This window comes from Pelecanus crispus, chromosome 1 (genome assembly GCF_030463565.1).
Source record: "Pelecanus crispus isolate bPelCri1 chromosome 1, bPelCri1.pri, whole genome shotgun sequence".
NCBI lineage: Eukaryota > Metazoa > Chordata > Aves > Pelecaniformes > Pelecanidae > Pelecanus > Pelecanus crispus.
In genome coordinates this window covers 131,217,152-131,241,194 of record NC_134643.1, presented here as the reverse complement: position 1 = coordinate 131,241,194, position 24,043 = coordinate 131,217,152, and the positions used below count along the sequence as shown (strand labels likewise).

The following is a 24,043-nucleotide window of genomic DNA, read 5'->3' as shown; positions in this document are numbered from 1 at the left end:
GCTGAAGTCAGGATTCCAGGACTGAGTAGCAGTGATGATAATAAGGGCAAAGGTCTGAAGGCAAGGTTGGGCCTCTAGATTTGTTCCATGCGACGCTCTCAGCAATTTGAGATGGCTGTTGGTTTTTCCTCTTCACTGTGGATAACAGGATTGGCTAGACAGGTGAAGCACTTGACTATAACAGGGCAATATTCCCTTTATTTGCTGTGTCTCATGCCTCAGTTGACGAGTTGTCTGTGTTTTACCTCAGACCTGGTTCTCTTGGTGAAGTCAGAGCAGAATGGGTGTGGGTATCCTCAAAGTAGCCCTCCCAAGGAGTTGGCATCTCAATGTAAAATGTGGATCTTAATGCTGCTTAATAAGATCAGTCAGATGAAGGAGATGGGCCATTCAGTTTACCATCATTAGCTGAAATGGTGCACGGTTCAGCTCCATTGGCGTAGTGGCTGTCACACTCTCTTGCCCACTCAGGCCTGCAACAGGGATTGTTCTTACCCTCCTCTTTCCTTGGGGGTCTGATTTGTGTTTGCCAGAGCATGCAGCGATGACCTTGAACTTCCTTGTCTAAGCAAGAGGGGACTAGCTGCGTAATTAGGGGCTATTTAATGGTGGCAGGTTACAGCCTGCAGAGAGAGATTACTAAGAGAAGTGGATTGCTTATTATCCTTTGCCAGAAGACACAGGGATCAAGTGTTGTTGCCCAAATAGATTAACCTGTCTCTTCCCTGAACAGCTTTATGTGACTGCGAGGAAGATGAGTATGGGGTCAGCAGTTACTATTACAAGGGGAGGGCAAGAGGAAGAGAAAGTCCTTCTCCACAGTACTCCTGCCTTGCTCCCTGGCATGGCACCAGCCCTTCCCATCTTGCGGGCTGCTTTGCTCCCAGAGTGAGGAGTAGGAGAGGTTGTTGGGGTGGCAGGGGACGAGTGGGGATGGAGAGAGGGAGACTGATGGTCAGCTCTAAGAGTTCAGGTGACCCAAAACACAGTGGAGTGGAGGAGGAGAGGAAGGCCCTTTCCCAGGGATGGATGCTGGGAGAGAATCTCCTCTCTCCACCAACAGCACCCCAGCTGATCCTTCCTTGCACAACCCAGCAGCCCTCCATCCTCTTCCTTCCCAACCTCCTGCCACAGCTGCCCCAACTATGCTTCCCTGGGCTGCAGCTCTTTTGATCTCTCCAGCCCCCATGACCCTCCTTGAGCCCCTGGTCCTGCTGCTGCAAGGTTGAATCTCCACATCAGATTATAAGACTAATATATGGTAAAACAAGCGGACACACCGGTCTCAGCCACTGTTTCATCCAGGCTGAGATCCCCTGGGTGCTTGTGACCCAAGAAGCACCAGAGAAGTTTTTGTTCCCTCATCACTGTTCACATCTGGCCAGAAAATGAAGGAGATGGCTCTCTGGGGGCACTGGGGCAGAGGGGCTGCCCCTCCATGAACCACAGCAGCCCAGGCGGGTGGCACAGTTCTGGGTTGGGTGTGGAAATATAATAATTATAAGTTTCTGCTTGTAAAAGCATGTAGGTTTGTGTGGGGCAGTCTCCCATGCTGCTGAAACCCTGGGCATAGGTCACATCTCCTTCAGATTGTCCCAAGCTTGGAGAAGGGTGAAGGCGCTCACCTGGATAAGGGGGTGGGGAGTGCCCTGTCTGACTTTGACCAAGTTAAGCATTGCTGGTAAGATACTAGGGATGAATAAAATCTCTGTCCAAGGGGAAAAACGGTACTTGTGGAGTTTTATGGTCAAACCTGGGAGTAACTGAGGAAAAAAAAAAAAAGAATGAACCACGTAGTTCATATTGCAATGTAATATGTCATTTTATATTGCAATGGGATATAATGGTGTAGTCAAAGGTCTGAAAGGTTTATGGTTTGATATAAAGCATTAAACTTGCTGTAAACCTTGGTATAAAAATAACTGCACAGAGAAGTATGTGCTGTAGATGAATTGTGAAAATACACATTCAGAGAAAAACTTTCATATTAGCCAGACCATGCATAGTTTCTAATGCAATGTATCCTTTCCAGTGTTTCTGTCTAACAAAAGTAATTTAAAAATTCTGAGTGGAAAACTAGAGATTTTATTTAATGCCTTGCATAATGACTGACTGATTGTCATGATGAATTATAGGGGGTTTTGTCACTAGGAGTCTGTAACAACAAGATAAGGCAATAATCTTCTATTTCTATGCTTGTAGGCATGTTTTGGATTTTGTGGTTTGTTTTTTTTTTTTTAATGACTCATGCAAAGGTGCATGATTCATTAACAGGTTAGGAAGAACTTATGATGTTAAGGCCTTTTTACCAATGGCAGGATCCTATTCTGTAATTTTTAGCATTTTCCCAAGTAAGACTCTCCATTCAGGCATGACTCAAAAGTAATTTAATAGCAAAGATATTGATCAGTGCTCTAAATCCACCTGCAGTAATTTTCATGCCCAAGAGACTAGATTATTTATTTTCTGGTATAGGTTTGAAAATAAGTTTTCTTATTGAGCATAAAGTAAGCAGGAACATATCTGGAGCTACATCAGTTTTTAATGATTTTTTTAGTTTGTTTATTTGCTTTTTATTTTAGTATTCATGATTAGTAGCTTTTTGCCATCAACTGTATGTAGTGAGGCAGTAGAAATGGTGACGCTTTACCATAATGAAACTAATTCAGGAAAAGGCTAACAATCAGCATAAACATATACCTATAGAAAACAGTACAGGATTTCTTTGTTGCTAGTATAGGTAAGAATTTGAAACCAGAAAAAGCAGCATTATCCACAACAGTAGCAAAGACAAAAGTTTATTGCTCTGAACCTCCAACACATAGCTAATTCATAACAGCACTGTCATGTGGAGAAACTGCATATAGTGGCATCATATGAAACTTAGAGATGAAAAAAATATATAGGCTTGCAGCAACCTGTATATAAGCTGGTGAAGGGTCTGGAGCACAGGTCTTATGAGGAGCAGCTGAGGGAAGTGGGATTATTTAGCCTAGAGAAGAGGAGGCTGAGGGGAGACCTTATCGCTCTCTACAACTACCTGAAAGGAGGTTGTAGGGAGGTGGGCGTTGGGCTCTCCTCCCAAGTAAGAAGTGATAGGACAAGAGGAAATGGGCTCAAGCTGCGCCAGGGGAGGTTTAGGTTGGATATTAGGAAAAATTTCTTCACGGAAAGGGTAGTCAAGCATTGGAACAGGCTGCCCAGAGAGGTGGTGGAGTCACCATCCCTGGGACTGTTAAAAAAACGGGTAGATGTGGCACTTTGGGACATGGTTTAGTCTAGTCTACCCTTGATTGGTTTAGTGTGGACTTGGTAGTGTAGGTTAATGGTTGGACTGGATGATCTTAAAGGTCTTTTCCAACCTAAACATTTCTATGATTCTATAACCAGGTTGGGTCCATGAACTGCTGACTTGGCTGGCAGGAGCTTTGGTGGGGGCTTTTCTCCCTCTATCCACTGCTGTTGTTTCTACATCTCTTGTCATTTTGGAGATACTGAAAACTGTGAGGTTGAGTAGTTCACTATCCAAAGGACTACTACTTACAAGCTGGAGAGGTGGGCCTGTGTGAACCTCATGAGGTTCAACAAGGCCAAGTGCAGGGTCCTGCACCTGGGTTGGGGCAACCCCCGATATCATTACAGGTTGGGGGATGAAGAGATTGAGAGCAGCCCTGCAGAGAAGGACTTGGGGGTACTGGTGGATGAAAAGCTGGACATGAGCCAACAATGTGCACTTGCAGCCCAGAAAGCCAACCGTATCCTGGGCTGCATCAAAAGCAGCGTGGCCAGCAGGTCGAGGGAGGGGATTCTGCCCCTCTATTCTGCTCTGGTGAGACCTCACCTGGAGCACTGCGTCCAGCTCTGGGGCCCTCAGCACAAGAAGGACATGGGCCGGCTGGAGCTTGTCCAGAAGAGGGCCACCAAAATGATCTGAGGGCTGGAGCACCTCTCCTATGAGGCCAGGCTGAGAGAGTTGGGGTTGTTCAGCCTGGAGAAGAGAAGGCTGCGAGGAGACCTTATTGCAACCTTCCAGTACTTAAAGGGGGCCTACAGGAAAGATGGGGAGAATCTTATTAATAAGGCCTGTTGTGACAGGACAAGGAATAACGGATTTAAACTAAAGAAGAATAGATTTAGACTAGACATAAGAAAGAAATTTTTTACAATGAGGGTAGTCAAGCACTGGAACAGGTTGCCCAGAGAGGTGGTAGAGGCCCCATCCCCGGCAACACTCAAGGTCAAGGCTCAAGGTCAAGGCAACACTCAAGGCTCTGAGCAACCTGATCTGGTTAAAGCTGTCCCTGCTCACTGCAGGGGGGTTGGGCTAGATGACCTCTAAAGGTCCCTTCCAACCCAAAGTATTCTATGATTCTATGACTAGGGAGATAGCATGTTACATGTCTGCTGTGGAAATCTGGTAAAAGCATTTGAAACATTTTTTTGCCGAGTAAATTTCCACGTACTGAAAATTACTTTTCATTCACAAAGCAAATTGATATTATTTTTCTGCTACATGTCTTACTATCTCAAGCTTTGCAATCCATGTTTTTCCTCTTCATTTTGAACTGTGCAAATGTTGTCCACCATTTGTGAGCATGGTGGTTGAGTGATGACTTAAGGGTTTAAGGAGTAGCTTTGGTTGGCCAAGTTTGTTAATGTGCATGTCTTTCTGTCTTTTTTTTGTTTTCCCCGTATAGACAGCTACGGATAGTGACAGGAGAATGGTTTTTTGAAGAGAGAGCAAAGCGCTTCAAACAGTCAAATCTTGGAACCGATGTTGTCAGACAGTCTATCCTACACAAATTCCCAGGTAGGGACTATGAGAGAGATTTGCTTGTGCTTAATACATTCAAACCTTGTTTACAGAGTGTTTGACTTGTATTGTATTTTATTCTTCACTGTTGAAAGTGTAAGTATAATCAGTATTTTAATCTTAATTTCATATTTCAGTATTACTATGCAGTGATTTGTGAATAATTAATATATAGGAAATGTAAGGTGTGGATGAAGAAGTCGCTCTGTGGAGGTAAGAGAGCTTCTTAAAATCTCACTGTCCAAACAGGTGGACAGTATTATTCAGCTGCAAAGCCAGCAGTAGAGGATTTAAAATTTGTTCTCAGTTCCTGCCAGGAAGTTTGGCTGTATGCAGAGATCTAAACCCAGCCATATTTTTTACTTTGGCTCTCTCGCTTTTTACACACCACCATCACAAATATTCTTCAAATATTTTTCTTTTTCAACTCTGAATAAGGAAGATAAATGTTAAGTCCTGTGCTGTATGCTGGAGCATGGGCTGCATCCAGACTACTTGTTACTTCTCACTTGACTTTCCTTTTGCCCAGATATCTCCAATAAATTGCACCTGGACTTTTAGGTACAATAAACAATCTGGCTGTCTTGACCAAGCACAGCAAGTGTACCATGTCTGTGAGCTGCTGTGGTACCTTGCATGGTACCACAGGACCACTGGTTTAAGAAACAGGAGTTTTTCCTGAATGCTGATGCTTCTGTCTTCACTTAACTACTTTCCTGTGCATGCAGAAGCTGTTACTTAGGTAGTCTGTTTTCAGATGTAGCATTTATCACTTTCAGTAGGAAGGTGATGGGTATGGACAGTCTGTAGGGAGAGGGACTGGTTTACTGCCATTGGAAAAATGCCTGGTGCAAATACACTGCTTGGAAAAATGCTGATCTTGCCAGTATCACTGTGCTTCAGAAGCTGTCAAACTGGCAAGTATCTAACGTTCTTTGGGTTTTGATATTATGCAGCCTGTCAAATTGGGTATTTTGTGACCTGTTACTTTGTTATTTGATAGTTATATTAAAAAATGTATTTAAGCCATCTTTCCCACACCTTTTCCTACTTGAACAAACATTTTAATTAGGAAAACATTCTTTCATTTAACACAGAAAATACTGTACACCACAAAATTATATTTCAGGTCCTTTGGTTTTTAAATGTTGTCAGTGATAAATTCAGAAATGTAGTTCAAGACAAGTGTTGATAATGAGAAACATTTCAAGCTACTAAAAGTTTTATTTTCTTTTATTAAAAGGAAAAGCCAAAGAACCCCTCAAGGTTTTTTTCGTGATATTTTATCACATGGTTTTATTTAATATTGAAAAATGGAAAGTCTGTTTTTGTAGGGTGTTTGACATGTGCTGCTTTTTTTGTGCAAACATTCACTTTTTTTCCCCCCCCCCTCTTTCCCCCTCTTCTGAAGATACGGTTTCCAGTAAGGATGAAGGAAGAACATTTAAAGAGCAGCCCCAAGAGAATGAAGAAAAAAGGCCAGATACATCAGTATCCTCCACAAATGGGCATAAATCAGTCTTCAGCAGACCTAGAAAGATAGGGTAAAGCCTTTTCTTTTGGAAACTAATAAATCGGATGTACGTGGTTGGATGGATTTTCTTTTGAGTTTCTTCACTGTTCCACATCAGCCTCAAATTTACCAGGGTTAGAAACAGCCTTCATTTAAAAGTGTACTTACTATAATTAGACTGCTGTTTCCCAGGAAATGCAGCAGTAATTATTCTTCAGCTATAAAGGTAGCAGAAAAAAGACAATTTTACTCCTGGATTTTTCTTGCTTATACTTGGAAGAAACAGAGTGACCCTAAAGGCAGGTTTGCTGAAGAAGCAAATGCAAAAAATAGTATTTGGAGGGCCTGTTTTTTACTGGTTGGTTCTGCTCACAAGTCAAGTTTTCCTTTAGCTTCCAGCTGTGCAAATGCAGTCTAACAGTCATTCAGTATCCCTTTTCTGAGCCGAAACCAGGACAGCGTGTGACAGTGAATAAACAGATATGTTGCTGGTCATCTTGCAGTCTCAGTGACATGCGTAACCCCAGTTTGGCTATGCCATTAGAGGAGCACCCGCTTACTCTCAGGGGACGTGGACAGATGCATTGAATATATGGTTGCACAAGTGGTGTCTGGACATAACCTGAGGCTATTGGGTGAATGGGAAGAAAAGTCAGATGAATGTTCATACCATGGCTGGAGGTCCATGGGCTGGTAGCTGGAAAACTTTGTTTCTGTTGGAAAAAAGAACGCATTTTATTATGGATCCTCAATATAGGGTAGGTAGTTAACTTTCTATGGCTTTTTTACTTCTGAGGAGAGCTGAATATGGAATTACTTGTTCCGGTGACTCTAGAAATTAACACTAGTGATTTATCTCTCCTTAATATGGGGGAAAAAGAGCATCAGAACACCTCTGGCTTCTCAAATTAAGGTGAAGAAAGAACCAGCTTAGGGAATCTACTGTAATAGGACCTAGAGATTGCTCTAAATCATGCTAGTCAGTAGCTATAAGAGTGCATTAAAGTTTACTTCTCTAATCCTCTTTTTGTTTAAGTCCTTTGTGCAAATCTGTTAGTCATATTCCCTATGACAGACAATTATTTTTTATAATTGTCTGTTGTTTATTTTAGTGGTATTCAGCCTTTTTGAGTTTGTGCCCTGAAATGTTTTCTGGTGTTGACATTCCCCATAAAGGAAATGTAATCCTACCAGAATTGAGCTTGCTTTTCCTAGTATATTTTGTGGCTTCTCTTACAAATTGTTCATTATTCCTCCTCTTCCTTCCTTGCTCCTTCTTCCTCCCTCGGGTTCCACATTCATATATCTCATGTGTGGATTTGGTTTAGCAAAGACATTTTGCGGCCAACTCCTACTGACACTTAGTGTCATGGGATAACTTAACAGTCTATTGTTGTTTGTAAGTCTATGAATAATGCTATTAGTTTTCAAAACTTTATTTCATTTCTTTCATTTCTGTCACAAAAGGCACTTCTGGTTCAAAGCTTGAGGTGGCCATGTTGAGTAGGAGGGATGTTTTAATGTTTTGTGTCTTAAAAAGCAGTTTATAGCAAATATGATGCTTTTCTTTGTTCATAGGAATTAGTTTGATAGGCAGATTTGGTGCTCTATTGACCTTTATATCCAGAGTTGTCCATAGGTCAGACAGATGAAATTAATAGAATGTGCACATCATGGTATTTCAGTCAGGCTGCTGTTTCCTGGGAAAAAAACCTAACACTTTTAAAATCTTTTATTCCCTGTTTTCAGCAGGAAGGTAATTAGGGCGGTTACCAAAGGAGAAATTACAAATGCAAAAGATGAAGGTGAAAGGAACACAGGCTCAGAAGCTGAAACCCAAAGTCTGCGCAGTGGCAAGTCGACGCCTTGCTCTGAGAGGTGAGCAGCAGAAATCTGGTACAGCTGATGCTGGGATTGAATTAGGGGCATGTGTCAGTCCTCTGTGTTGCATCCTGTCTTTGAACCTTCAGCATTAATACTATCTGAGAAGAGCTGCTGTTTTTAAAAAAAAAAAAAAAAAAAGACAGTGAGAGAGAAAAGAAAAAACCCTAAAAAATGTCTCCATCCATCTTCCTTTTCTCTCCTTGTGTTCAGCTGGTGATTGCTGTCAGCTGATTTGTTTTCTGGCTTTTAACTGGTGAGCTGTGTTCATGTTGCAGAACTGAGGCCCTTTGTTCTAAAGCTTTTCTTTGGTAATGACATGTTAATTGATTTTAATTCATATTTTCTTCTTCAGAGGCTCCATTTGCCCTTCTCTTTCCATGATTATTGTCCCAGTTATTTCTAATAGAATTCCATTTATTGTTCTTCTGGATATAAGAGACCTCTGTTACTGCCTCTGTTGATAGCATTATAAAATGCCAGGTGCAATGTTCCTCATGTGTCCCACCACCAAAGTGAAGCCAAAGAATTGTTCACTTTTTTTCTTGTTCAGCTGGATAGTCTATACTGTATGTAGACCCACATTCTTTGCCCAGGTGTGTGCACCTAGAAATTTTACAATCCGGATTGAAAAATAATAATAATTTGCTGTAAGATCCAATAGAAATTTCTAGCTCTAAACCAGTGTTCCTGGGAGACTCCAAATAGGTGTACAGGAACACAGGATATCAGGTAAAAGGAACATCATGAAGTTTAATTTGCCCATAGATAAGCCTTCTCATTTCATAGAATCATAGAATAGTTTAGGTTGGAAAAGACCTTTAAGATCATCCAGTCCAACCATTAACCTACACTACCAAGTCCACACTAAACCAATCAAGGGTAGACTAGACTAAACCATGTCCCAAAGTGCCACATCTACCCGTTTTTTTAACAGTCCCAGGGATGGTGACTCCACCACCTCTCTGGGCAGCCTGTTCCAATGCTTGACCACCCTTTCCGTGAAGAAATTTTTCCTAATATCCAACCTAAACCTCCCCTGGTGCAGCTTGAGCCCATTTCCTCTCATCCTATCGCCTGTTACTTGGGAGAAGAGACCAACACCCACCTCCCTACAACCTCCTTTCAGGTAGTTGTAGAGAGCGATAAGGTCTCCCCTCAGCCTCCTCTTCTCCAGGCTAAACAACCCCAGTTCCCTCAGCCGCTCCTCATAAGCAAGAGCTTGCTTCCCTTTGTTACCTACAATTCAAAAACCCAGTTGATGGATGTTCTGCAACATGTCTGAAGTTGATTGTGACAATCTTCTTGAAAGTTCACAATTTGGTTTCTTTTTTTCACCGGATGCTGCAGCACTTACTAGCCAAATGAGCTTTAAAGCTAGTTTTCTTCTTTAATCCATACACAATTCACTACGTGGGTTTTTTCACTAAGCTAAGTAGGCCTTCTGTATCTAACCAGATTCATACCTGACTTTTATGAGAACAGAAGTAGTATTTTTGCTGTATTTATGGATTTCTTTTGCTTTTCATTGAATAGAGTAACGATGAGTGAAGGACCTAAGAGACAACAACTCAGGAATCTGGTCTCTGTGCTGCTTAACACTGAGGATATACAATATGAAGTAACTTTCCCTACGAGCTTACCAGAATAAGGACTAAGGGATGCTTGTGAGAGATCTGTGCAGCAGTTTTGATGTGCCAGACTGCGAGACAGTTATCACACAGTGAACCGTAAATGAAGCAAAATAATTTTGTTTAGGGTGGTAGAATTCAGCACCTGATAAGCTCTGTGTACAGGCTTTGAAGGATAGAGTGAAGTACTCTGTAAAAATAGCCTTTATGTTTGATTGCCTGGCTTGACTTTCACATAAAGCATCAATTTCTAGCTTTTGCCCAGAGCCAGGGTGTGGGATTTATTAAATCAGGGCTATTGAGTCATTATGGCAACTTCCTTCTCTACCCATCATCTCATCCTCACCTGGCCAAATTGGTGTCCTTTGTCAAAAGTACATAGTAACCTAGCTGTGTTGCTAGGAGATGCTTTTGGGAGGGGGGCTGAATTATTTTACTGTCTGTGGAAGATGTGGCACTTTCTAAATATTAGTTTATTGAAGGATTGAGGAGCAGCTTATATTTCTCAGTAGAGGGATGAAAATTCCTCTCTTGTACACGCATGGTTAAGTACTTTAATTAGATATTTGAGGATGCTTGCTTTAGTTCATCTATTGTTAATTTATAGAACTGAGTAGTAATTATTAAAAATAACAGCAAAGCTTCCCAGGCTACCTTCCATAACTGTTTTGAGTTTCAAATTATAATAATATAACAACATCTTGTGACACTGTGGTTGTCCTATATTTTCCTGCATATTTCTGATTCTTGCTTTTGTAATCGCCCTCATCTTTTTAGGTGCATTGCCAAAATTGGTAGTATTTCACCTACCAGCAGGGAAACTGAGAGAGAATTTTTATTCTTTCTAAACATTTTGATTTAAGAGAAGATGTACTGAGCTGGGAACCGGGAGTCCCAGTTTATTTCTACTCCAGCAAAAATGTTTACTGATTTTGCAGCTGAATGAACTGCGAGGCTGCATCAGGATACTCCTAGGAGAAACAGTATAGGAATTTCAGGCTTATCTACACAGGCGCACTTCGTACGGAGGTCTTGTCTACCACATGGAAATGCCTGGCATATTCAAGTCATAGCAACGTTTTTCTCTTGTTGTCTACTTAATATGTGTGTAAAATGTGTTGAACCTCTCTCTAATAGCAGACTGAAATAAGGGCAAAGCACAGGAGAGGTCTGTTTAGCAGGTTTGATATGCAAGTGCTCAGCCTGACTGATGACTCCTGCAGAACCCCTTGTAACATGTTTTCAAATCTTTTACCCCAGCCCACTATTACTTCTGAACACTTCTCTTGATTCACATTAGTTTACACAGTGAGGGGGAAAAAAAAATCTGTAACAACAATTTTTGTAACAGAAAGTCACAACAATCCATCCAAAGTGGCATGACATGCAAGAAAACTCAGGTTTTCAACATTTTGGCTACTATTCATACACTGGCAGGTTTGGAAATTAAGATGTGTGCATCTAATTTCAATAGCATTGATAAAATACAGATGACTGCCAGTAACCTTGATTTTTCTGATTTTGCAGCACCAAAGACACATTTTTATGTAAACAGATAGGACTAAAATTCAACCAAAGCGCATTTAGTAGGATTTGTTGATCACTAGCTCATCAAATTAAAAAGTAACAGTGCATGTATGTGAAGTGCACATGCATAAGAACATGTTTATTATGCATTATCTACTGTTGTCGGTATATGAAATTGGATAGTAATTGTTAAAAAGGTTACCATATGCTCATTAAAAGACACAAACATGGTTGCATAACATTAGTAGACAGTCCTGGTGTTTGGGGTTTTCCTTTGTATTCCTTGTTTTCAATAACTCCACCAACGTGGATTCAGAGCCTGTCCTCACTGCTTAATGTAGTAGTGAGATAGGAGCTGTTGTGTTCCAGAGTGTTTTTTCCTCAGTTCAGCAGTAGTTCTAATAACAGTTTCCATTGTGGTAGAGAAGATTTTTACCGCAGTTACTCTAAACCTGATATGACAGCCTAAACCAAGTGAAGGTGAAATTCGGCTGTTGTCCAGCACAATGAAGATGCCTGCAAAACTGAAATATTTATTAAGCAAGCCTCTTTTGGCTGAAAATATACTGTAAGTTCCAAACATTTTCTCCAGCAAATTTGTCCTCTACTGTCCTATTATTGTCCTCTGATACTGTATTTTCCATATGGAAAAGGGTGCAATTCCTGCATCAATTCCTATTTACCAGTAATTTTTTTAAAAGTAGTAAGTAGGAATGTATGCAGAACTGTTACTGTCCTGCAAGACTTTTTGAGATTTCCCTGAACTGCAAAGAAAAATGAAAAAGTTTAAACTCATGTTAGTGCAGAGAGAACAGTAGATCAGCCAAGAATTTGTATTTTTACTGCAAATCAAATTTCAAATGAAAATAAAACTTTAATTGGAAATGTGTTGAAATGCATTTTCAAATAGTTTTCATTGTTTCAAAGGGTCAAAAAAGTGCAACAGCTTACTCTTTCTAACCGTCAGTGTTCACATGGACTAATCAGTATTTTCTAATAGAAAATGCCTCATGGAAAAAATTCTGCCTGTCGTGGTATTAGACAGCAATTGGGTTCTAGTATGCTGATCACAGATGCTTTTTTGTCACTTTGACTAACATGAAGCCTGGCAAAAAGACTTGTCCAGCTTTCCTAGCTTTCCAAGCCAGTTGAAAGAATTGACCAGTTTGGATCAAGAGTCATTATTGCCATACAAATAGGACAGTGAGCAAATTGTTGTTTTTCTGGAGAGGATGGAGAGCAGATAGCCAAGGATAAAGTAATTCACCCCTGCCTGTGTTTTTATTTCCAGGCGACCATTTCCTTGCAGTGGATCGCGCAGTTCATCCAGGGCGATGTTATTCTAGTAAATTGTTACCATGGCTGTTTTCTTGCAGTGGTGTGCTAAATGGCTTGCCTTGGTTAGCTCAAAGCAATAACGCTTTAATACTCTTCCCTCCATCCCAGAGGGAGCACGCTTTCGCTGAACAGCAGCGATGCAGAGGCCGCTGCAGGCCATCTGAAAGGGGCTGTGGGTCCTGTGAACAGAAGCAATGTTGCCATACCTTCCCTCCCGAGGTCTCCAGCACTAAGTGTGCGCAGCATGACCGCAGATTATAGCAAGGTAAGTACAGTGATGTAGAGCTGACGCTAAACACAGCTGACACCAAGCAAGATGACTTGTCTGGTATCTGCCCTATTAGATCGATCTGCAGCCCAGAAAGGACAAGCCTGACAGAGAAGATTTTGTTCTTCCTTACTTCTGCTGTTCTCTACTAGAACAGAATTTGTCATGCTCTATCAGTGGTGTGGTTTTTGGTTTGGCAGGCATTTTTCGTTTGTCTAAAAATTGCTGTTAATGTCCAGCATTACATACTGAGTTACAGATTCTGAAGTGGGAAGCACAAGGGATGGGAGTAAGCCTTTTTGGCACCTCAGGACCTTGAGTGAGTGCTGTGGACTAAGGATGTGACTTCCAAGCATTGCAGGGTCCAGCATGCTCCCACTGACTTCTACGGGAAACTCCGCAAGCTCAGCACTTGCAGAAGATCAGGCCATACTGATTTTAGTGGCTTTGGATACTGGGCTCTGCATAAATTATGGCATAACAGAAAACGTGTGCTAGGCACGTTATCAAACTGAAAGGTGGGATTCCTCTTACCTGCTGCTAGGCCTCTTGGGATGTAGGTGGCCATGTCTGAGCTAGCCGCCCTGGCTGTTTTGTAATAAGCACAAGGATGTGGCTCACCTAGTCAGAAGCAGACACTCTCTTCGCTCCCGAACAGCCCGCCTGTTTGCCAAGCAGCTCCTCCTGGCTGTGCACTGAGATGCCCCTGCTGAACTCATTTCAGTCACTCCTCTTAAGAAATCAGGATTGTACTAGCAAGTTATTCTAAGTTGCCATGACCTAAGTGTACAAGGAAAGAGAAATTTGTAGTCAGAGGTAATGTCTTTTACTATTAATGTTTGGAAAAAAGGAGCTGAGCATTTGAGATCAGAGCCCTATTGAATGCATCAATTTTATTCTCACTTCCAAGTACCTGGTCTACTGTATCGTCTTTCCTAATAAAAAATAAGTTAGTATATATGAAGGGAAGTTTTGGGAGCTGAAAATAAATTAATAGTTGTTTTATTTATATTCTTGTTGGCTCACAGGCTGACTTGATTTCAAGGGCACTAGATTTGGTTGAAAAAGGCCAATCCATGAAATTTAGATGGAGTTATGTCATTAGTTATTCCTTTACAGGAAAGCCATAATGATAAAGCATATTGGCTTTATTTAAGAGGTTACACTGGCATAATTTAATTAGTTCAAGTCCATTTGGTTTTACTAACTGAAATCATTATGCTGGTATAAAAACAATAGGTTTTATCTTTTCTTTCTTTTTTTTTTTCTTTTTTCTTTTTGTTTTTTAGATTTCCAAGCTAAATGAACTTTTAATAGATTTGAGTGTTTCGTTTCCCTCCTCTCGCTCCTGATGCTTTGCTCTGATTCTTCAGTTGCAAACTCAGAATGTATGCATGAATCGCATCTTTGTGCAAATTTTATGCATGATCTATGCTAAGCAAAATAAATTAGATTGTAATCTAAATATATTCAGTAATAGACTGGATGCTAAAGGAGCTTCGGAGTTCTGGGAGCTAATAGAAATGATGCTTTTGTAGACTGATAGTGAGTAAGCTTGCTTTTTGTATTTATGGGATGTGCATTTTTCTTATTGGGCAGGGCACTGACTTAGAAAACGGCATGATTATTCCAGCAAGTGAAAGTGTGCCTGAAGATTTAGTAAAGAAGCACTGTAGGAAAGCGTCTGGAACACCTTCCATTGCAGTTTCTAGGGTATCTTTGTCATCAGGCAAGTATTAAATCTTTTCCTTCTTTGACAGAATCACAGAATGCTTTGGGTTGGAAGGGACCTTTAGAGGCCATCTAGCCCAACCCCCCTGCAGGGAGCAGGGACAGCTTTAACCAGATCAGGTTGCTCAGAGCCCCATCCAACCTGACCTTGAGTGTTTCTAGGGATGGGGCCTCTGATACTGGGTTAGTACTAGGTAAATCACATGCTCTTAGAACTGTTGCAAGATTTCATTCATAAATGCACATTGTTAAGTCTTTCTCTGTATGGTCAACTGTATAAAATACTACCTATCTGCAATCCGTATAAAATACTACTGTGCTGCTGCCATTACATTTCACATCCACTTTGCCCAGAAGCAAATTTGGGAAACAAAGAACTGTCAGCGAACAAGTCCCTTACAGACTTCATGTCATTTCATTTTTATATTTCATGCACTGAACCAGTTGATTCAGCTGTAATTTCATTGGGGGCTGTTGGGTAAATGAGGCTTGTACAGGAAGGTGCTGTCAGAGCCACTTTGCAACAGTGGGTGGAGATCCTCCTTTTTTCTATCTGAAATAGGAGGCAGGAGTGCCCTGCACTCTTCTGCTTCTCCCAGGCACTCGGCTTAGAGGGCTAACAGAGTGGGTTCACGTTTACAGGTTTCTCTCTGAAACACATCAGGGCTCACTTTATTTCAGCTGAATTTAGCCCAAAGCAGAAACCTAGTGACATATCCCAGAGACCTAATTAAAGGAGATAACGCTCTTCACCTTAGATTTTTCAACTTGAAAGCATCAGGGTTTCTTTGAGAATATTGTACAGTGCAACTCCAGGCAGAGGTGTTACAAACTGCTACTTCTTCATGAAGTGAAAATTCTCCTGTTTCTGCTACCTTATGAAAGAACGTTTTTCCTAGTAGGAAAGAACTGGCCTCATGTTACCAAAGCAGATGGATGCTGAGCAAAATTGCAGGCAACCTGGGAACAGGCCTCAGACTCTTCATTTTGTCCTTGTTGGAGTATCTCAAAGGATATTAAGCTCAGGAGAGTGACTTTTCCTGACACATCAGCTGCAGCGCAGGTAGAAGATGAACAGTTAAAAACTTTCTAGATTCCTACCTGCAGGATCTAAAAGTATTCTATTCCCCCTCTTTCTTTCTCAAGATATTGAACAGTCACACGAAAGATTTATATGGAGAGGACTAAGAAAATCCTTCTCCAAGACATCTTACAAGTCTTATGCCTATAGAGTGGATGAGAGACCTGTAGGACTGAAAGAAACTTGTGCAGGTCTCAAGACTTGTTCACTTCTTCCTCCTTTCTGCACAGGGAACACCAGTAATAGCAGAAGTATTTTCTATGTCCATCTGTATCCCTAGTTGCTTACTTCTGAAACGGATGCTGGGGAGAGTTTGGTGGTGGTGGTAGATGCATCACTGTGAACACTTGGACTGCAAGTTTTGCAATATTCCAGGCTGATAGGCCTACCAGAGAAACTCAAAAGCTTGGTCTATAGTGTCATCCACAGGAGACAATTACAGCAGATAAGTAGTGCAGGGGGGGAAAGTATTGGCCAGAAGGCTGAACAGCATCAAAAAGCATATTTTTTCCATTTATCATATTGATGTTCAGTTGTCATAGAGTTCGTGACAGATACCTAAAATATTGTTTTGATGGTTTTTTTCTTAAAAACAATTGGGTTTGAGACAACACTTATTAAAGCGTGGAAGATGAAATGGAATATTTTTGTACAAATTATGGCAAAGGTTTTAATTGTTTTTCTTTTCCAGATCGTAGCCGATCTGAGATAGATTTGAGTGAATCTTTCTCTGAAGGAAATGAGGATTCGCTGAGCATAAGAAGCAAATCTGTACCTAGTGCCTTAGATCAGGAACTGGTGAGTTATAAATATGTAAATGTTTGTCTGGTGGAAATCCTGTTTGTTCAGACTTATGAAATCAGCACTGTATGTATACCTATGCAAAATATAAGTAAAGCAGAGCATTATTTCAGGGATAATTAATGAATTTTTAAAGAGGTTCATCTTCTGAGTGTATTGGCTATAGAATGATTTCAATGAATAGTCATGGCTACAGTTTGTTATTGATTTGCTGGTTTTTGAGTTTACAGGTGAAAGAAATTTGGCCTGAAAATAAATTTCAGGCATTATATTACACATGCTCCAAAGTTCTGTTAATTCATACTTTCTTAGATTTTAATTTTGATGCTGAGAAATACTACACTTTAAAGGCTTTAATCTTTGTCTGGTTTTGATTTTCCCCTTATATATACTTTTAGCAAATGAAGACCCAACTTTCTGTTCTGTCACTGTTGTTTGCCTCTTCTTCCTGTTCACTGTTTTCTCCCATACATCTCCGTGCCCTTTTCTATGTATTCTGTGGGCTCCTTTTCTTGAAGTGATTCACAGCTTCCCTCTCCTCTTATGCACATATCCAAGATACACAAGTTGCAGATGTGCATCAATGCTATAAGTTAATTTCCAAGCTTATTAAATATGCATGAGGGGGAAAAATGAAGAGTTATTTAAATAGTTCTTCATGTAATCATAGTTTGTTCTGAAGTTTCCAAATGTGTGCTTGTAGCTTAAAAAACCCATAACCCTCTGTGTTATGGTTTATGCATTTTGCCTATTGTCATTTTCCTTCCCTACTATCTGCTCTTTTCAGAAGAGCATTGGCCATAGGAGGTGCCTCCCCTTCTTGTAGCATTTGATACTTGTGGCTTGGTGGAAAACAATGTGTTGGGATTCCCATCTGTTTTTTGGACTCAGAGAATTTGCCTGCAGCATTGCTCTGTTTGGGTTAATCTTTAAGGAAATTAAAAAAGCCCTTCCTGTGTGTCAGATTTATGTGGAAGAAAAACTTCAAAAATATGTAGTTTATTTTTTAATTGTAGTGAAGAAAAATGATGTGTTCTTGATTAAGAAGCTGGAAAATATTGCAGAAGAAAAACATAAAATAATAAAAAACAAACTTTAAATATCTTTATATCAGTTTTCTGCTCTAATTGTACAGGGTGCAGTAGTTATCACTTAGGGATTTCTCAAGTGCCAGAAATGCCAAGTCCAGAGTGGTTTTCTGTCTTTGATTTTTGTCTTCCTCTTATTCAGAGGGTTTTTTTTCTTTTTTTCTTTTTTGCTGACTCTGAATGAAATTTCAGATTGCATCTCAGCAACTCTCTAGCTTCTTTGTTAACAGAGGAGATCTCTCTTGTGGCGTAACCTTGATTTAGTTGCTCTGGGGTCTGTAAGAGTGCTAATTCCCCTTTAAACTTCATTCATAATGGGGTTCATAGGTCTCTGATTCTACCCATGTCCTTGCTGGCTCTGTCTCATGAAATCAATAGATTGCATTCATCAGCTTTAGTGTTATCATATTTTTTTAGGGTAGTTTGACTCACAGAAGTCCTTCAGAGTCTTGCAGTATATTCATTATGGATACAGTGTTTTGAGATAAAAGTTGTATTCCTGCTGGAGTTTAGTTTATTTGGTGCTCGATATAAGAGACAAAAAGAAAGATATCTTATGAAGATAACAACAGCTCCTGCACCCTGAGAACAGTTATACCTCCTTTTCTCCTGGCCAGCTGGTGGAGGTAGCTGATGTCCTTCAAGTCTCATTCCTGGGTGATGGGAGCTGACAGCAGTGGTGTGGGAGATGCCACATGGCAGTAGGATACGCAGATTGCTGGAATTGATCAGCTGAAAAGGTGGAAAAAGGCTTTTAGTGGCTTTGCTCCCAGCTTTATCATGAAAACCTATTACACATGCAGAGAGATCAGCTGGAAAATTGAATGGGTGTTTTGCTTCTCCAGCTTAACATTGCTCTTGGTAATGAAAAGGGTCAACCCCCAGAAACCCGCATGCTGTAGTACATATTTATCAAGGAGTATAGGGAAACAGTTAAATCTAGTGTTGTGTTCAAGTGTGAGCACCTTATCTAGAGAGGTGTGTGTTGAATTCCTGACCAAGTGTAGTATCCATTACATGCTCAGCTGCTTTATTAGAAGTAATTGGCTAATGTGCATTTTATAACCCCCACTGGAGACCATGAGATTAATGTTCTACTAGCTCTAACTTTAATAAGCTAATAACACTAACCAATTATGTGGTTGCAGTTCTGTAACACCTCCTGAGAAACATAATCACTGTGGTGCAAAATGAATTAAGAGCATAGGTTAAATGTTAATAATTCTTTTTTTTTTCTTTTTCTAGTTTTAGTTATCTGCTTGCAGACAGAAATTGGTAGTCAGCTGTCATTAAGACTCTTTGTGGAGCACTGTTAATATTTGAGTGTCTAGACCTGAAACACCCCAGTCTGAAGATGTTATCTTACTTTTTTTGTTGCCCTATATTTAATTATTCAGCAATAAAAATGTAGCATTGTTTATTTTAAAGTCCACAGTTACGTATACAACAGTCTAAAGGAGAGAGTTTTGCCTGTGGTACTAGACTTGCTTCTTCCTGTTGTATGGGCAAGAAAGAAGATTGTGTATTCTTGTGCCAAGTTTTAAACTTGAGTACATCACCTGAATTCTGAAGTCAATGAGAAGTGGTGAAGTGTGGGGTGGGGCTTTTTGGTTTTATTTGGGGGGGGGGGAGGGTGTGTTTGTTTGTTTTACTTTTGAAGAATTTGGCTGTCTCCCTGAAATAGTTTGCTCTGTTGTGCCTGCATCTCCATGGGCTTTTTCCTTAGAGTATAAAATATCTATGACTTCTTTTTTCTGTGGGGTGGTAACAGTGCCCTGAATAGATTAGAAAGAGAAGAGGCCAGCAGAGGAAGCTCATTTTAAGAACATGAAGCTAAGAAGAAGGTTTGCTTCAGTATGTAAATTTTGGTCCCAAACAGAGTGATGGCTTGTTCTGATTTCCCTCTGCTCAATATTAAACCTGCAGTTACAATTGGAAAGGAGTAATAGAAAATTTTGCATCCCTTTCAGCTGGTTTTATTTCAGTTCAGTCACTGGTGCAAAGGAGAAGAGATGTCACAGCTGGTTTTAGGCACACGGATGGCAAATGCTCTGCAGATCTCTACATAACCTGTGACAGTTCAACTCTCCAGCAGCATTTCTTCTCTGCTCTGTTTTTCCTGATTAGCATAGAAGCCTTTGAGACTCCTGAGTTTGAATACAGTATTTCTCTGATTGGTTTAAGAGAGTGAGAGCAACTAAGCAATAGAGAGTGAGGTAGGTCACCACGTGAGATTTGTAGAGCTGTAAAGCAGATATAAAGAAATTGAACAATTTTACTTCCATTAAAACTAAAAGCAGAGTCTTTCAAAATACGTGCTGTAAGGTTTAAGGAAATGCTTGAAATTTCCAAGCTACACTTAATGGGATGATAGCTGCCTGTTGGGGTTTTTTCCTGTAAATTTTACTTGAAGATAACTGTCCTATTAGGACCATCAACCTGATTTTAAGTTTCTTTTTAGATTTACTTTATTGTTCTGTTTAAAAAATGAAAATTATTTTTTTCTGTATATGAGCTAAAGATGTTACAGTTCAGTCTTGCCTATTCAAACTCAAGCATATATATGAAGCTGTGCAATTACTGATTTTTCCACCATTTTTAAAAATTATTAAAATAATACAGAAATTTAATTATTTTTAAAACATGCACATCAACCCGGGTTTTTTGTTTACCCCTCAAATATATTCAATGTGTATGACGACAGGACAAGTTTCTTCCCATGTGCTTTGACAGTAACCCAGGGCTTTCAGCACTGCCTGTTAGGAAGTGGGTCTGTGTTAATGATCCTGTTCACGAAATCATTGCCTGTCACCAAAGACAGTGTGAAAGGGTGCAAGTGAAATGCAAGTTGTGTGCTTGTTCATTTGTATGAGTGTGACTGATATAAATGTGGATAATAATTGGAAAACTGGATTGCTGAATTGTAAAAAATATGTCCTGTAAAAACATGGAACCTGGACTGTAACCAAGAAATCAATCATCTAATGGCTTCTGGCTACAAATTTCTTCAGGTAAACCAGTATCAATGATCCCCTGGCCCCTGGTATCAGACTTAATTCACTCATTTCTTTTGTTAAGATTTGAAAAATTCTCACCATGTCCCTCTAAGACTTATAAATCTGAATTTCTGAATGCAAATAGTAGTAAGTAGAATAAGGTAATTCACACGGGATTGTTAGCAGGCATGGAAGTGGGTTTTGTTTATGTGCACAGTTGTTGGCCATGCAAACGTTTGTGCCTCCAGAATAAGATATGAAGTATGCGTGTCGAGTTTTTCAGTTCTTATACAATTGAACCCTGAAACCGTAACAGCGTCTTTTCCCCTTATGCTGTGTGCCTGTGCAAAGATGTGGAACATGTAAATCAAAACTCCTCTAGAGATTAGAATTTTGAATGCATCCTGCACCGTCTTCCTAAAGTGGAAAATATATGAAACAAAACTCAGCGACAGAGGCTGGCCAAATACAGAGCAGAACACGACGACTAAAATGCCTGTTTGTCATTTAGGATTATCTGGATGAAACAGAAGATGATATTGATGACATAGTGGCCTCTCGTTATTCAAGGAAACACGGACATTTGACAAGTGGATTATCAACAGTAAGATCTTGAGTAGAAAACATATGTTTTTTCTTTCCACAAAGGACCATTGTTCCTCCAAAAAGGAGTTTAACTTCATACCACTTAGCAGCAGATCATTTTTCATCCTGCACTTGAGAAACATCCTTTAATATTTAGATAGTTTTTCTATTACACTTTTAATGCTGTTCAAAGCTAAAATGCTGTTCTCTGCAGCACATGGAAAGAGAAAACCATTTTGCATACTCATCAGCAGATTTTCTCATATGCTCAGGTTACTACCAAGCTGACATGTGGAGAAGGCAAACCATAGGTGTTTTGCAGCTTTGGAGAGGAGCACTTAATCTTAATTTACTTGAAATGTAGAGAACAAGGCTGTGGTGGGATCTTCCATCTCAAACCACTTTCTGATTGTTCAGGTTCTTGGGACACAAATACTTCTCTATGTATTTGCATACACACTACTTCTGTGGCGGCATTGTCCATCCCCCAACCTAGCTTCTCCCATTCTTCATGACATGATTGCTATGCCACCCACATCTGAAAAGTGTTTCTCTTTACAGTGTGTAGGGAGGTCCTTGGGGATTTTGGTTGGTGACAACTTTTCTACCTTCTGCAATAATTGTAGTATTTTTCTGTTATATCCTTTTGTTTCTTGTCATACCCACAAACTATATACTGTAAATCAGATCATAGAATCATAGAATGGTTTGGGTTGGAAGGGGACCTTAAAGATCATCTAGTTTCAACCCCCCTGATGTCTGAGTCTTGCGGTTGTCTAACTGTTGCAACTTAGTGTTGGCTTTAAAAGGATAGCTGCATTTTCAGGTTGTAACAGGTGCTTGAGATACAACAAAATTGTTATAACAAGCTTTATGCTGTTCATTATGCAGTCTCTTATTCACTGAGAAAGAAAATGGATGATAAAAGTAGCCTTTAACACGTCAGTTTGTGACTACCTGCTGTGTACCTCATTTTTGGGATCTGACACTTAGGATGTGGGCAACTGATAGCATCTTCAGAAAAGTTGCAGAGCCCTCTCTGGCCACTCTTCTTCATGACTTGTGCCTAAGAATAGCTCTAGTCAGCATATAGAGTGTCAGAAAACTGCCACAAATGCCAGGTAGAAGATGACAGAGTTGAAGAGATGAGGAGTCTGTATGCTAAAAGGGAAGAGAAAATTTGGTCCATGACAGTAACCAATGAACTGTCCTTTCTAAACTGCATCCCCTTTAGTCCCCATGCAAGCAGGGCCCAGGGAATGCCCACTTAAGTTCTTGATCCCACGGAGATGGAGTTGGCTGAATCCACATTTGGCTTACCTGGGGAGGAGAAAGGGCTGAGAAAATTGCCGTCACAGAGCATTTTGGTGTCTTGGATCTGGCCATGTCCAGACCCTTTTCCCTTCCGATTTGTGTAGCTCACAGAAATGGAGACAGCAGAGATATGTGGCACTTGACACCAAATCAGACTTGAGCAAATGTAGCCTGTTGGCACTGGCCTAATTAGACCAACTTACCCGAGGTTGACTATGACTCGTTGTCTCCAATGCTTGCTGGTCCCATGGATTTTATAGACAGAATTATTTTTATTTCCTCTGAATATTGATATGAGGGTTACAGGTGCTTAAGTGCTTTCTCCGTTTAGGCCACTAATTGAGGAACTGTATTTAGAGAGCCTTCCCTCTATGTGCTCTAGGCAGCATTTAGTCTGTGCATTGGCTTTTGTCCTTTGCTGTAGATTTCCCTTTGACCTTTTTCTTAAGCAGAGCGTAGCTTTTCCAGTGCTGTAAGTTTGAGATAATCTCACATCTCAATGCTCTTGTTTTTCTATATTCACCATGACATGATTTTTAATGTCACTGCATGCTACGTTAATGGCAAATTTGCAAATGGCAAGCTGCTTCTCCCTGCAAGAGCAGGTCAATTTTACAGGGTGTTTTTTTTTTTTTTTATTCCCCTGAAGTGTGTGTTACTAGTTAGTTACTAACATCCCCCCTCTCTCTTATTTTTGCCTTTACTCTGCTTGTTGTAAGCCTTTGAGCCTTCTGCACTGTATGGATGGATTTTTTTTTCATGTACTTATCTACCAAATGACTGTGTACTATTAAGTCACATTGAAATAATGTTATTAATGAACAGTACGCTCTAACTGCATGGTTTTTTTCTTTGTTTTTTCTTTCCTTTTTCAAATATGAGAAACTAAAGTACAGTATGCGTACTCTGACAATGAGCATTTGAGGCAAAGGAAGAAATATCTCAAAGGGTAAATGTACTTGAAATCTACCTGTAACATGAGTGAGCAAAAATGGAAATGGAAAGTGACATTGAACAGGAACTGTATCTCAGCATTAGGGTATTTTTTGTTGTGTTTTCCCAAAGCTAATACATGAACTGTGTATTTAGTTTTCCCTGCATCCTTCACTAATTCCTCTCTTAAACTTATTAATGTGGTGTTGTCAAGAGCCATCACATCAGTAAGACTGAATTGTTCCAGTGCTTTGCTGCAGCAATAAGATATGATGCAACCCAGATATAATTCTTAGTCGTGTACTAAAATGAGACTCCACATCCTCCACATGTGGTCGTTGTTTACTACTTATGAAACTGGAAAATTAGGAAATTTCTTAAGGACATTACATTTAGTGTATGTAATGTCCAGTGTAAATGCCACAGAACAGAGTCTGTGGGGAAAAAATTCAAGTATATCAAATACTTCTACTATATTTGTGTTGTTTTGTTTGTGGTTTGTAAGCAATTCAGAAATTGTGTTTGCATAAATTCTAGGGTCAG

General features: G+C 40.1%; 1 protein-coding gene across 1 annotated transcript in view; it reads left to right on the top strand.

Moving 5' to 3' along the window:
• The window catches only part of SYTL5 (synaptotagmin like 5), a 58,478-nt gene that overhangs the window by 19,010 nt on the left and 15,425 nt on the right, over nucleotides 1–24,043 (top strand). The window contains exons 3-9 of the mRNA XM_075721265.1: nucleotides 4,698–4,810; nucleotides 6,225–6,357; nucleotides 8,079–8,204; nucleotides 12,812–12,968; nucleotides 14,571–14,700; nucleotides 16,475–16,581; nucleotides 21,180–21,272. Of these exons, the coding sequence (XP_075577380.1) occupies nucleotides 4,698–4,810; nucleotides 6,225–6,357; nucleotides 8,079–8,204; nucleotides 12,812–12,968; nucleotides 14,571–14,700; nucleotides 16,475–16,581; nucleotides 21,180–21,272 (859 nt within the window). The remainder of the gene's footprint in view (nucleotides 1–4,697; nucleotides 4,811–6,224; nucleotides 6,358–8,078; nucleotides 8,205–12,811; nucleotides 12,969–14,570; nucleotides 14,701–16,474; nucleotides 16,582–21,179; nucleotides 21,273–24,043) is intronic.